This window comes from Ambystoma mexicanum, chromosome 2q (genome assembly GCF_040938575.1).
Source record: "Ambystoma mexicanum isolate Mex_15411 chromosome 2q, UKY_AmexF1_1, whole genome shotgun sequence".
Taxonomy (NCBI): Eukaryota; Metazoa; Chordata; class Amphibia; order Caudata; family Ambystomatidae; genus Ambystoma; species Ambystoma mexicanum.
The window spans coordinates 964,992,285-965,007,410 of record NC_090924.1 but is presented as its reverse complement, the minus strand read 5'-3'; the positions used below and the strand labels follow the sequence as shown (position 1 = coordinate 965,007,410).

Genomic DNA, 15,126 nt, shown 5'->3' with positions numbered 1-15,126 from the left:
TCAATCCGGAAAACCCCACCCCGTCCCCTCTCTGCCTCCACCCCTCACCCTTCGGTTCATTGCTAACATGAGGGTTCTTGGACATCTCCCATAGCGAACTGCCAAGGCGGAAATACCAAGCAAATGCAAGTGCATCCTGGAGTGAGTTCATGAACCCTACAGGCATTTTGTTTAACCAGTGAAATGACCTTTATTTTGCAATAATGCAAATGCAAGCATTACCAACCCCCACTTTATGGGTACTGATTGTCAGTCTTGTTAGGCTGGAAGCCTGAGGGGTCTATGTGATTTCCTCGAAGCCCATTTGCTGTACATTTTATCACCACATTGTACACTATAAATGTGGGGGAGGACCAACCACAGCCACCCCTCCTTTCTAAATACCTAAACCCAAACCCACGTCTACATTTTGCAGTAAAATGTAGTAAAATACTTGCGAGTAAAAAGGCTGCGCGCAAACTGGCCTGCAGGAAAATGTTACCAGGGTGAGTTGCCCATGTCATAATTCAAACCACTAACCTGCAGGTTGACCATGGTTCAAAACAGCAAGCACTTAACTCACCCATATTGGTTTATTGTTGAACAAGCACTAGATTACATTTGAATCCAGTAGAAATCAGTTTTGACCAGGGCTCCCAAATACTGTAATTCGTTTTGTAAAATGTAATATTAAGTAAAACATTGTTCTAAGCTTAAACATGCAGGTATACATTGTTACAAATAACAGATTATGACTTTTCATACGATAAAAATACCTGATTTATGCTCAAATGTTGTTTGGGGGACTTCACAGGGCTGCTTTCTCCATCTCCACACATGGTTTCGGGGGAAGTTTTGCCCTTTCTCCACCGTCTTGACCTCTTTTCTATATCATAATGAACCTCTTCTGTTTCACTGCTATCCGAATATTCCACACTGGTCGCCTGTGGATTAAAGTTGATGTCCATTTTGCCAAAGGCATGTCCCCTTTCTATTTGATTACTTGGAGTTTTTCTTTTTGGCCATGGAAGCTTTGCAGATCCACCTAGATCCTTGGTGGAATTTACAGACGATGTCTCGGAATCGGAATATACGGTCTCCGTGTTGGTAAATAGCCCAGAAGACGGAGAAGTGACCGGGCGGTAGGGATCATTGCCATAAACCCATTCAGTATTGTACTGTGAATCGGTGTAACAAGAATCCTCCGACAAGTGCCGGGGTCTCCGACGGAGCTCATTCAAAGCCATATTCCAATCAACTTCCTCTTCACTGTCCGAGCCCATCTCATCGTAGGCCGATGCCACCCTAGACTCCTTCTCCAATGATTTGAATACTTGGCTCTTTGGTTTGGCCAGCAGTCGGGGGCAAGTTGGAGTTGCATTTTGCAGTGCGACCCAGTTCCCATCAGAGCTTTGTAAAACAGGAAGTGGACCTATTGAAAATGGAAAACCAGAATTATTGCATTATATTTTAATTGTGGCATTCGTTCATCTAGAGAAAAGTGGGCATATGATAGGTTTACATAACAGGAGAATAAGAACATACAAAACTGAGCACATCTAAAGTCAACTCTATGGAGAGCTCAGCACTGTTAATTAGAAACAAGTGTCAGGGAGTGAGGACACAAGTGTGCATCGCCAGCAGCAACACTATTAGTAAAAGCAGAAAGATAGTCTGGGTAAGTAGCATCTTTGTAGTGGGCATTTAGTATGTCCATTAGTTTCAGAAGCATCAGTGACAATAGATTGAAGGTTCTTTATCAGTCATTTATATGTCAGAACTGGTTTTTGCATGCCTGGCTCCATTCATTTATATCTGGGTGGGCCAGGTTTGTGATCGGGAGTGGGGGAGGGCAACTTCCATTGTGTGTGGGTGTAGGAGTACCCTAAAAAAGTGATGCTGTGAAGCCAGATTTCTCAGATCTGTGATCCAGCAAAAAAGATTTTCTTGGATCTGGAAAAATCCATTTGCACCCTTAAAATGTTTTAGTGTGTTAGACTGCTTTATAGGGTGTAGAAGCATGGATAAAACCCATGTTGTTAGGACCAGGGTTGACACATTTACCTACAAGACTACTTGAATGTCTGAAAAAGAAGCTGGTAAGAATTGCACTCCATTGCAGATTTAAGGCAAAGGGATTCTTGGGCACAGCTGACAGATGGTTCCGGGTAGGTGGAGCACGGGTGTGGAGCTTATGGCACAAATAGTTAATGGCTGTCACGAGTGCAACAAATGTAACATGTTTTTTAAGTTCACTTTTTCTACTATTGGAGCTGTGTGTTTAGGGGTATGACTCTGGCTGGAAAAGGCCTGTTAACCGAACCAGGTTTTGCCAACAAGTGATTTACCCAGGTGTGATCCTGGAAATGCATTGGAGGGACAGCGCCTCCATGTCCTTGTCCTGTACTACCTTATCATGTGTGTTCTCTGTTGTTTTCTGCACAGGAGTCCATGTGGGACTCACCGGCAGTGCAGCTCTTCCCAAGGGCCTGTTCACCACAACCAAAAAGAGGATGTACATACAGCACCCATGGGTGGGGGCCCAACCCTGTACCCCTAGTGTATGTTTTTGGGCACCTGTTTGTGGCCCACAGAGCAGGGTATGGGCTGGTGGCAGCTCCAAGCTGAATTCAACAGGTGCTCCGAGTAACCTCCATTTTGGGATACTCAGGCCCTGTGATTGGAATCAGTTGATTCCTGATAGGAGACAAGATGGCCCCTGTGGCCCCTTGCTTTCTATTGCCAGTTACTTTGTTTTCTCAAAGTTCTGGGAAGCCCTGACTCTGTCCCTTCCCCTGACTGGCTGTTGGGTGGAAGTTCCATATTTGGTATTGTGGGGAAGTCCCCCTCCCACTGACGGTATGTTGTGGATACACCGTTGGGGTGGGACCTGGGTGAATGGGGTGTGTGACCAATTTACATTTTATGTTATGGGTATCTGGTTTCTGGTGTGTGACACAATGACTGAGAAAGTCCTGCCCGAAACTGGTATGAATGCAGTGTAGTGTGCTGAAAGGCTGGCTGCTTGCCCCAATCCACATTCCTTGTTGTGTATTTTTGGATGGAGAAGAATGGCCTGAATGCACTGTGAGCCTGATTGGCTGCCTGCTGAATGCCGGTCTGAATGATTGGCTGCCAGAGCCTGGCTCAGCAGTGTGAATGAGAGACAGAACAGTATATCTGGAGACCTCTCACTGACTAGAATCACTCAGAAGCTGAATTCGAAACTTGATTCTTAGCCTTGCAGCCCAGCTGGAAGGAGGAGGCTTGCCTGCTTCTTTCCTTCAATGCAATCCGAAAGTTGTTGTGTCTCCAAGAACTGATCCAAGAGAGGACCTGGCTAGGAGACCACTTCCCAAGCTATGAGAAGCACGCAGCTGCTCCACATTTGATTTGATTGTTGTCCTATGCACCTATCTGAACTGCCACTTAATAATTGCATCTAGCACCCAGCTGCTCCACATTTGATTTGATTGTTGTCCTAAGCACCTAGCTCCACTGCCATCGATAATTGCATCTAGCACGTAGCTGCGCCCCACTTGGCTGTCGCCCATTGCATTTAGTTGCCCCGCCTCTTGACTGCTGCCCCTAGCTACCAGCTACTTCGACATCTGTTAGCACCACCCTACACCCATACTCACCATGCAACACCCTCAACCAAACAACACATCAGCTGCCCCCCACTTCCCCCTCCAACATCCCTCCCTCCCACCTACTTCCTACCCTCATTCTTCACAAAAAGCAACACCACTACACACACTAAAGCATCATACACCAGACCCACTAACATCAGAAACCAACTTCTAGGACTCCATTCTAGGTACCCCAACACCTCCTCTCAAGCTCCACCTAACCCATCCAAGACCACATAAACGCCCCCCCCACACAGCCAAACCTACTGCACCGACACACCCCACCCCTACCTCACCTGTTCCACACAACACCACCCCTCCACATCCCAGCCGACACACAACCTACAGTGTGCCCTTATCAACGCTAGATCCATCCCTGCTCATGCCACTGAAATCCACAAACTCCTAATCAACCTGGACCTCGACATTCTAGCCATCACCGAGACCTGGCCACATAGCGCCGCAGGACCAGCCCTCAACCTTGCCATCCCACAGGGATACTCCATCATCAGGCAAGACCGCCTTGCCTCAGTAGGAGGTGGGGTAGCACTCATTCTGTAAGACCACTTAGAGGCCAGACAAATCACATCCAACCTAGGTGATAACAGAATCACTTGCTATAAAAATCACCCTCTCCCCTAACTCCACCATCAACCTCATCTACCGCCCACCTGGCCCAGTATCAGAATTCCAGGAGAACCTCCTACATCGCCTTACAGAAAACCTAAAAACCTCCTCCAAAACCATTTTTATAGGTGATATCAAACTTGGGTTCAATGACAATAAGGACAAGCTAGCCAAATCCCTTTCTCTAGCACTAAAAGAACTAGGCTTTGGCCAAAAAATAAGCTTGCCCACACATGACAAAGGCTGCATCCTTGATTGGATAGCCGACCACAACTGTCAGATCGACATTAGCTCCATTACCCCCATTCCTTGGTCAGACCACCACCTCATTTACTTCCTCATCCCCACTGCGTCTAAGACCAAAAAGCCTAACCCTATCCCCCCCAGCCCCTGCCAGATGCTCCAAAAATCTCACTAAAGATAACATCCTACCACTCCTCAGCACTCTCACAACAGACCTCAAGTCCTCTGACCCGTCAGTGCTAGCAGATATTTATAAACACACCCTAAGCACTGCCATAGACATCATTGCCCCTCTACAGAACAAGAAAGCCAAAGCAGTGAAACACTCTAATACCTGGTTCTCAGCAGAACTAAAAGAGCTACGCTCTCAGAAAAGGAAAGCCCTAAATACCTGGCAGAAACTACCCTCCTCAGCCACCTTATCCACTTACAAACAAATCACCTCGCAATACAAGAAAGCTATAATTTCAGCCAAGTCAGCCTCCTACAATGAAAGAATCACTAATGCAAGCTCTGAATCCAAAGAACTCTTCGCCATCTTCAAAGAACTCACTATACCACTTAACAAATCCCAAGACATTACTAAAGACCAAACTTGGTGTAACTCAATACAATCTGCCCTATTGAACAAAATCGAACTCCTACAAGAAAAAATTAAGCAACACCGCAAAAACTTATCTCAGTACACTAAATCTACCTCCACTGACCACTTACTCACCTCCAGCTCAGTGCACACATCCGCCAAATCCCCCATAACCCTGTTCAAATTCAGGGAAGTAACTGAACAGGAAGTCATTGAGATTATGAACAGGATTAAACCATCCAACTGCAAAGGAGACCCTTGCCCAGCCAGTCTCATCAAAGACTGCACTGAACCACTCGCCCCTTCCTCAAATCCTTCATCAATGTCTCCTTTTAAAAAAGCCCACTCTTGACCCAGAAATTGCTAATAACTATAGGCCAATTACCACAGTGCCTTTCTTGCTCAAGATCCTGGATAAAGTTGCCTACACACAAATCCAGGAATACCTAGAAACCAACCATATCTTAGGGAAAAGACAGTCAAGCTTTCGTCCAGGTCACGGGACAGAGTCAGCCCTACTTGACTTAAAAATACAACTCGGTGACATCATGGACAAAGGCAAACCTGCAATCCTTCTTTTACTGGATCTGTCCACCGCCTTTGACCTGGTCAACCACGATATTTTAGGCATGCATCTAAAAAATGAAGCCCACTTCTCCCCAGAAGCCATCGCCTGAGTTGCCTCCTTTCTAAATGGAAGACTCATGAAGGTCTTCTCTGACACAGCCTCTGCATCCTCTACCATCATCCACTGTGGTGTCCCTCAAGGCTCCTGCACCGCCCCTACACTCTACAACATATTTACCCTTCCACTCTTCAATGATCCTGACTGTCGCAACATAGCATACACCAACTACGCAGACGACACGCAGGTCCTACTCCCTCTAACTGGGACCTATGAAGAAGATGCGACAGCCCTAACCAAAATCTACACAGCCATCTAAACCTGGATGGCCGCCAGCGGCCTTTGCTTAGATGGGGACAAAACCGAAATCCTTATAGTAGGTACCACCAAGACTCTCAAACTCCCCCCGCAATATAAAATCTTCAACATCGACAATTCCATCATTACAGTCTCCAAGAATGTCAAAACCCTAGGTGTCCACCTAGATGCCTCACTATCCATGTCCCGCCATGTCAACGCCATAGCCTCCTCATCTGCGCTCACCACCAAGATGATCAACACAGTCAAGCCCTTTCTCTCCACCAAAAACTGCCTATCCATAGCCAGAGCCACAATATGTAATAAACTTGACTACTGCAATGCCCTATTCCTAGGCACCTCGGTCAACAACCTAAACAAACTCCAAATCACGCAAAACAATGCACTCCGGGCAGCGCTGTCCATTCCCAAAAGGGAACACATCTCTCAAGCAAGGGAAGAGGCCCACTGGCTACCGGTTAAGGAACGTATACTTTTTAAAACCATGGCCATCACACACAGATGCCTTACATCTGATTCCACACCCTACCTCTCGGAAAGAATCACCCTCATCTCCTCCAACAGACCTACCAGAGCCCACCGCACCAACCAGATCTATGTCCCAACATTCAAAAGATCCAAAGCCGGAGGGTCTAGCTTCCAACACCTCGCACCCAAAAACTGGAATGCCCTACCAACCTCACTAAGGAATGAAAAATCATACACTATCTTCCGTAAAAACCTAAAAACCTTCATGTTCCGATAATGTCCTACTACCTGTATGTATAATTATGGTATTGCACTGTAACCATAGCAAAGCATAATATTTGACCCGTACTGTCCTCTGCTACTTGTCACTTTCAATGCTGCACTATGAGTTTTTGTTTTCTGTATTACCACTGCAATCGACTAAGTTTAAGTCTTACCTGTATCAAGTTCAAGCTCGCTGTAACAGCGCCACGATGCCTCAGGGTAGTTTATGTGCGCTTTATAAATGCAAATAAATAATAAATAAGGGAACATCGTGCACCAGCTTATCTTCATCAAGGCACCCTTGTAGTCAGAACAAAACAGCTGTCGACCAGAGCCACAACACTCCATTGTCTAAGACACTTTGAAATCAAGACTCCCTTGCCATCACCGTCGACTGCTTTGTACCGCCGGAGAAAGTCACAGTCGTCGACGAACTGAGGAGAATCCACCGGTGGGTTTCCCGCCACCCGAAGTCCACAAAGACACGGACCAACGAAGATCCGAACGCCAGCCGTGGTCGAGCCCCTATCGTCGACGCCAATGCTGGTGACCCGACGCCCTTGCTTGGCCTATGTTCTTCATCGATCTGTTTTGCAGCAACAAACTCTTGCCATCGAGGTGCACTGCACACCTCATCTTCGCAGGACGTCCACGATCGATCGTCGACGAGCACTGCTAAGGCCGAAGCTGCTGCCTCGATGACATTGTTCACCTTTTCCTTGTAGGAATCTCGATGACCCGTGGCTCCTGCTTTAAGGGGAGTCCACTCAAGAAGAGCCCAGCAACAAACCATCGAAAGAAGTGTATTAAACTCAGGTACAATTGTATAGTAACATTTTAGCAGGAAACAAGACTATTTTAAACATATATGGACTGGGCTTGTTAATACACTATTTACAAGTTGCCCAGGTCGGGGGGATCCTCATATAGAACTGTGTCTGGTGGTAGGTACCCAGTATTCTGCTATTGTTTAACCCAACTTGTCTTCCTTCCAATGTCTATTGTTGATTCCCATTACGGTTTGATTTGTATGCCATTGAGACTGTCCGCAGTTGGTGTATTTTAAAGGAGTCAAGAGTGCACTGTGGTGCAACATAGGCATTGTAAATATTTACCAAATTAGAATTGCCAGGGTACAAAGTATGTTATTGATTGTGTATGTATATTGTACCGTATTTATATAAAGAACAGTGTTATCACATAACAGTGTGTGGACTTTCCTTTGTGGGGGTTTGGGGACTACACTGTACTTAAGAACCAGCCCGCATCAACTCCTGAGAGCTTAAGCCTTGATTGCTCGTCCTTCGTTAACATATAGAGAATCTTGGCTGGGGTGCCCTTTGCTTCTACTCTGCCATATAGAGGGCAGGAGTACAGAAATCCCCTCTCCAGTCTTTACACCAGGTTCACTCAATTTGTTAAAATAGGAAATCTTCTCTCGCCTTCCACCTGCTCATCCCTTCCAAAATCACAGGCTCTCCATGATAGGTATGATTTTCATAATTATGATACATCTTCCTGACCTGTGTCGACCCCAGAATGTTTTGCTTGGACTTGGTAAATCTTTTACCTTGTCCCTAGGTGAAGGGGAATCTTTTTCCCCTCTCACCTAGTCTTTTACTCCGTTTATGAGTGTCCTTTCTATGTCTCTCCATAGTGTATGATTTAAGTCATAGTTTCCTACAGCTTTTGGGTTTAGGCTGTGTTGCCCCTTTGGCCTCCCCTTTTAATTTCTCTTACATGAACTACTGTTCCAAAGTAGTAAAGAGGGATTTTCATCTCCTTTACATTTTGCCAGCACACCCCACCTTATGTGGAGTGCTGGTGGGATACAATGTATCCCCTTTCTTACTCACCTGGTAACATTCTTGTTACAATTGTGAGTTTAATTGAATGGCTGGTGGCAGCGGTTTTACCTTTATGACTTTTAGTAATGTTCCTCGCAGGCTGTTAACGCAGCCTCTGTAATGCACAGAAGGGCCTCCATTTTGTCTTCCCCTGCCATTCTATGCAGGAACAACCTCTGTGAAAGTTTTGTCTTTAGCGGGATTCCTTTGGATTCTCCGCCCAGGCTCCAGAGTGTCTCAGAAGGCACGAAGTGAGGGAGGAGTCCAAAAGTCCAGCCCATTTGTCTACCACCTTGCCTGAAAGGAACCAACTCCCAGTGGGGGGTTGGCTGTCCTGATTGGACAGCCAGACAGCCCCTTTCTGCAAATTGCAGGGAGAGATAGCAGAAGTTGTGCTGTAGTTTCTGATAAATACTCAGAACTTTGAGGCTGCTGATAAGTCGACCACTGGAGGTGAAACTGAAGAGGAAGACGAAGAAAAGATGGCTGTAGACATTTCCAGTGACCAGAGAGCCTGCTGTGTAACAATAGCCTGCTATAAACCTTAATTCCAATCAACCTGGGGGTGTCCCAAACGGGACTACTCCTACTCAGAGGCTGATGGAATCCTCTAATCTCAAGAAGATCAGCATTTCGAGCCATTGCACAATGTGCTGCGACCTTGCTGGGCTGAAATACTCCAATACTCTGGGACCTCAAGCCATTGTGCAGTGCACATTCTTCTGAATTCTGAATCTCGCTGGGACTTTGGTGGCATCCTGCTGGACCTCCAGAGACTTGATCAGAATCCTTGAAGTCCCATCACCAGAGTGCTCGACCCAATAAGTGACGAGGATCCGACCAGCGATATTCAGTCTTTTTCTGGCTCCTGAAAAGGGTGACAAAACCAGAAAGCCACAACCAGCCTCAAGGAAACTCTTGCCTGGAGCCTTTCACATTGGTCCCTGCTGAAAATTCTCTTCCAGTATTCTTTCTTTAGTCACCACGACAAGGAATTCAAGGACCAGGTTTTCGGCTGCAGATCCTGAAGATGTCCAGCTAAAAACTCCTCTTCTCTGCTGGTACTCTGGTACTGTGTTGTCTTGGGTATTACTTACCGTAAGCCTTGTGTGATTCTTGTGAAGATTTGGGGGGTGATTCATGTGATTGGGAGTTCCCTTATCCGGTTTGCCCAGGCCAAAGGCTGGAATACCTCTAGGGTGTGTTCTCTGAAGTCCCTGGACCCGTTCTGCAACTCTGAAATAAAGTACTTACTTGTTTGAAGAGCCTTCCTCAGGAACTTGGACTGTTCAGCATTCTGTGCCTATTCTGACCCTGCCAAAAGCTGGCCACTAGACCACCGGGGTCCCTCTTCTGCCACTGCGAAAACTCATGCTTCAAGATTAGGGAAGCACTTACAAGGTCAGGCTTTTGCCTTGAACTGTATCAAGTATTGAAAGTCTTTGACTGATGTAGGAGTTGTATTGGTAACCGTCCCTCTGAAATATGAACAGGTACAAACGTTCTTACCTTAGAATGTGTTCTACCATTCCTAAAAGTATATAGGGTTATTTTACTTGCCTGTGAATTGGATCCTCCTCTTCCTAAAAGTAATGCGGTTGGCTTGACCCAACAATTTCTTTCAGAAAATAAGTGCATAAGTTCACCAACTGGGTTTTGCGTCCCATGACCTGCTTTATAACCTGCCTAGAATAAATCTGCCTTGGGTTTTGCCTACCCTGAAGAGCTGTGAGCCATTCTGAATAAGTATACTGTTGGTTTTACTGACCTTGGTCTGCTGTGCACAATCCTAAAATAGCGTAAAGAGTTATTGCTTACCTTAATCTGTGTTCCACTGATCTAAAAAGCAACTGTAAACATTTATTACAATATTAGGTCTTACTCATCCGGTATAAACGTTGTCTCGGGAGGATAGCTCAGCAGAAACATGCTCGCCTCGGAAGCAAGACGACACAGAGCAACACAGGTGCGATCCCCGGGTCCGTGCTTAGAAAACTCTGGGTATTAAGCACGTTTTTAAATAACCTATCATATCATAACTGAAGGTTATCATAAATGTAGTTATAGGTCCATACTGTGCCATGAATTTTTGTTCCACTATTCAGAAAAGTATCTTGGTAACATGGTTGGTTCACCAATTGATTTCTTAACTTATTGTTACTGCATAACTGACATGTTCTACTGCCATTGAATAACTGTCTCTATTAAAAAAGTATATGTAACCTGGTTTTAATCCCCAAGAATAGGTGATTGCATTCTAATGTGCTATAGGTTTCTGTTAAGTATTGAGATTTTTTTTTATAATTGTGTTTATATATAATGTGAAAGTACCTATTTAAGCAAGATTCATCTTGGCCTACTTGTATTTAAATAAACCATTTTTTTTACAATACATAGTGTTTCAGTGTTTCTTAGGACCATATGTATGCTACAATTTCTTAGCACCAAGCTACAGCCCTCTCTCCCTCCTATGATAGGCCTGGCTGCTCTGTCCATGCTAGTGGAGCTTATATACTGCCTCAGATGTATGGTTTTATGAAGCCCTTAGCTGGACTTTAGAAAAACTGTCATAACACTCCAGTAGCCCTTCCAAAGTCGTCTTCTCTTTTCTTCCATTTGATTTACTAAGAGAATATGTCATTACTGAGGATGCATCCATTATACACTATATATTTGTGTGTGATTTCTGGAATTTGGAAATATCATCGGGACATAAACAGTTTGCTAAACATATCAACATGCAAGGTCTTGAATAAGGATGGGCGAGTTTCAGTACAACGTAACATTGAAAGCATTATTAAAAAAGGAGAAGCAATTCTTAATCATATTCAAGGGGTGACAATTATTTTTCTTTTTTCCAATTTGTTTTATATTGACAGATCAGGTAATAATTAACAAATATTAGACAAATCCTCCTGAAGATCCACCAAAGGGTGGTGAAACACGTGTAAAGGTGACCATAAGAGTAAAGAGGAGAATATATGATTCAAGAACAAATGTAGATAACTCTGGAAAATAGCAATGATAGAAGTGATTATGACAAATTAATAATCCACTTTAGATTTTGAAGAAACACAATTATAAACATTGAATTTACCAATACTTAAGAAATAATAAAGGCTCTTTTTTTTTACTTAAAAAGACTAAAGAAACCTTTCTTTTTTTGATCTATTGGAAGTCGCCAAGTGATTTTACAGAAACTGCACTTTGCCAAATTATAACTATACTTCTTTTGAATTATCTTTATCACCTTCGGGCAGACATAAATGTTGTAGTTACAGGCAAGCGACTAGATAACTGAAAAATAGTTAATGATCACCTTGAGATGAAGTATATGCCTGAACACTTTTCAACACATTTCTTGTTGACATGTTTGCTTTGCTATTGAATGTCACAATTATTTTCAATAAATGTGGCTTTATATTTATCAAAAGAAAGATGTTTGCGTGTCTTCTTGGCTGGCCCTGAACCCTGCGCTGCCCATCTATTAAACCATGAGTGGGGATTATTTTGAATAGCTCATAATGCAAACTGAATCACTTCTAGGAGCACCTAATTTTGGCAGGAAACACACAGCGAGATGAAATGATTTTACCAGGATTACACACTTTGTTAAGTGGTAAAGCCAAAATTTGAGCCTCGCCTGAAATGTGGGTACTTGACCACACACCTTCCCAGTTCAGGTTGGTACAAATATGTATTGAAGTTTGGTTTTAAATACCGTAAATAATAAAATTCTGAGTCTTTGCACACAAAAATTTTAAATGGTACTTCCATCCCGCTTATCATAGCATCTACTCTGTATATAAAATCATTTGTAAGTGATAGGGATGATATAGAGGAAAAGAATGGTACTGGTATGAATTGCATTCTTTTATACCAATGATTGTAAGCCATGAAAACGGAATGTTGTTTATTATTGTAAGTTTCAGTATTCAAATTTTCTCTTTACTGTTGTCCATTATTATGTTTCTTTTTCCTACTTTGCTAACTTCTTTTGTAAATGTTTGTAATAAACCAGGAACAATAAAGAAATACTCGATTTTATACAGATTACTTTAAAAAATGCACAAGTCAACATTTTAGGCTTTTGTGTAAATGTTGGATAGGCATTTGCCAGGCACTGCCATACGTCACCACCTTGCAATAATAAATAACTTTTTTCTCAAGTTTCTGCAGATATTAGCATTATTATTTTAATGCCTTTGTTCTATTTTTGGTCTGTTCTTTTTATATTGCATGAACTAATTGTATGATGCTGTAAAGGATTTTTTTTAAACCACACACAATAAAAAACAATGAAAATAAGGTGGGAATATCTGGAAAATTGTACTAGTACCTAGGCATATGATGTCATTGTCTGGCAAATGCTTCTGTAATGCCTATACCTACACACGTGTAAACATGGTTGGCTTTGGGATGGCTTGTTTTGGGATTCCAGTGCAAGGAACAGATGTGAGGACACCAATATTGCTTTTAAATTTACTGGCTGAAAACACACAGTGTTGGAGCTCATTTACAGAGACAGTTTGATCCATTAAACACTCAAAAGAATGCATAGATATAACACAACATGCCCAATACAGCACAACGTTTGATGTGACTTTGTGACACAGCTAGCTGAAAGATCACCAAGAGGGTATGTTTCAGCAGGGAGGGGGCAGGTAATTGGTGGGAATACCAAACAGATTAACGACCAAATGCGTCCAGAGAATGTGTGTCGCTCCTAACATCCGCTCTACGTCCTATCAGTGGTCCATTCATCATTCCGACTTACACCTAATAGCCTAATCCAACGCCCTACCTCTTATCATTTTTTGATTTGACTAGGCTCTCCCATCCAGAATTACATTTTTCTTACTACCAACCTTATTGTTTCACATATACTAGAGTAGTTCATGCAGCAGAATATATACTTTGAATGTAATTAGTAAGGGCCCACAGTCTGATGGATCTAAGTCTCTGAATCAATCATAACCACTGACATTGCTTTGGTCAGGCTTCCATAGAGTTGTTTGCTAATCTGCCTTGGCCGACATGCCACTAATGTGAGTATCCCTGCCCAAACTGCTGGACCACAAGGCCTACAAATGCTTGTGGTGGCTTGTGTTCCACTCAATGCAATTTGTCAGGGACTTCAGCAGTTTAAGCACCTGCTGCAGAAATCTGTGTCCAAGCATCATCATCTGCCATTTATTGTTTGCGATAGTTAACCACTGCATTAAGCAAAACATTACTTGAAATTACAGACATCAATATTACGCGTTTGAAAAAAATAGCTACCTTGTAGATGAGGTTTGAAATGTAAGTAAGATGAACAGTGCAGTTAAAAAGGCAATGCAGGATCTTGTTAGATGGTTGTAGACTGCCTGCTTTCATGACTGTGGGGCATAAATCATTGTCCAAGGCAAGCAATTAAATCCTGGCCGGGCTTCCTGCAGTGCAGGCCATCAAAATGCTAATCACAAAATCCTCCCTGACTGCAACCCCCCTAGATCTCCTGGGGTCGCAGTGGTGATGAATATCCCCCAACAAGGCCTCCTTTCTAGGCCTTGGGAGGGCCGGACTCCCTTTGTACCCCTGCTGGATCTGGGCCTGTGTGTTTGCCACTGGATCATTGTTGTTGACTGCCTAATGCTCAGCTACTGATAGGTGTTGGTCGAAAATCAAGCACTGCTTGCATTCTCATAGCAAATGACTGGTACAGGGAAAAGGCACTAAGTGGTATGCTCTTATTACATACCAGTAAGCTTCATTACACAAAGCCCTACTCTTCCTTATCTTTGTCCTGGGTTCACTCCATCCTGTCTATGTGACTTGTATTTGTATAATTGACAGCTGTGGTTAGGGACCTCCTTTCACCATAATGCCAGGGAGCGGAAGTGACATCACACAAACCTTGACCTCTGATGACATCACAGGAAGTGATGTCATTTGACCCCCCACCCCGAAATGGTATCACAAGAAGCGATGGAACATGACCTTTCACCCCTTGACAAAACATAGCATTGTCCCTAAGTACACTACAAAAAATATGGTTACGATATCACTAATGTGATATACATGTCATACAAGGAACCATATGTATAGTTAATGACAGTGTGCACAAGCACATATCACCAAATGACTGTGAATGCAAGCAGATGTCCAAGACCAAATGATTATGAGTTATTATAGAGCACTTACTCTTAAGTGCTTTATATAGACCAAATATACATGCAATATCACCCAACCTGTGTTGGTACTCATTTATCAACCTCAGAAGGATGAAAGGCAGAGTTGGTCTTGGTGGAATTCAAAACTGCAACCTACAGATCACACACACATCGCAGCAGCGAGCGCTCATCCCACTGAGCTATCTTTTTGGCTATATCGATCTTACCTGCTATAGTAAAATGAGCAACTTTATGTCTGAATGTTCTCAAAGTCAGAAAGCAAATTACACTCTGTTGTGGATACCTTCAATTGATAACTGAGATTTAACAGCAGGACAATTCATCTGCAGGTCTGGTGCAAAGTTGGCCACATTTCAAGCCTGAA

General features: G+C 43.5%; 1 protein-coding gene across 5 annotated transcripts in view; it reads right to left on the bottom strand.

The window, feature by feature from the left end:
• Positions 1 to 15,126, bottom strand: part of MYRIP (myosin VIIA and Rab interacting protein) — a 2,049,246-nt gene that overhangs the window by 557,926 nt on the left and 1,476,194 nt on the right. For all 5 annotated transcript variants that reach the window (XM_069648262.1, XM_069648265.1, XM_069648266.1 and 2 more), the window contains exon 10: positions 756 to 1,411. In XM_069648262.1, the coding sequence (XP_069504363.1) occupies positions 756 to 1,411 (656 nt within the window). The remainder of the gene's footprint in view (positions 1 to 755; positions 1,412 to 15,126) is intronic.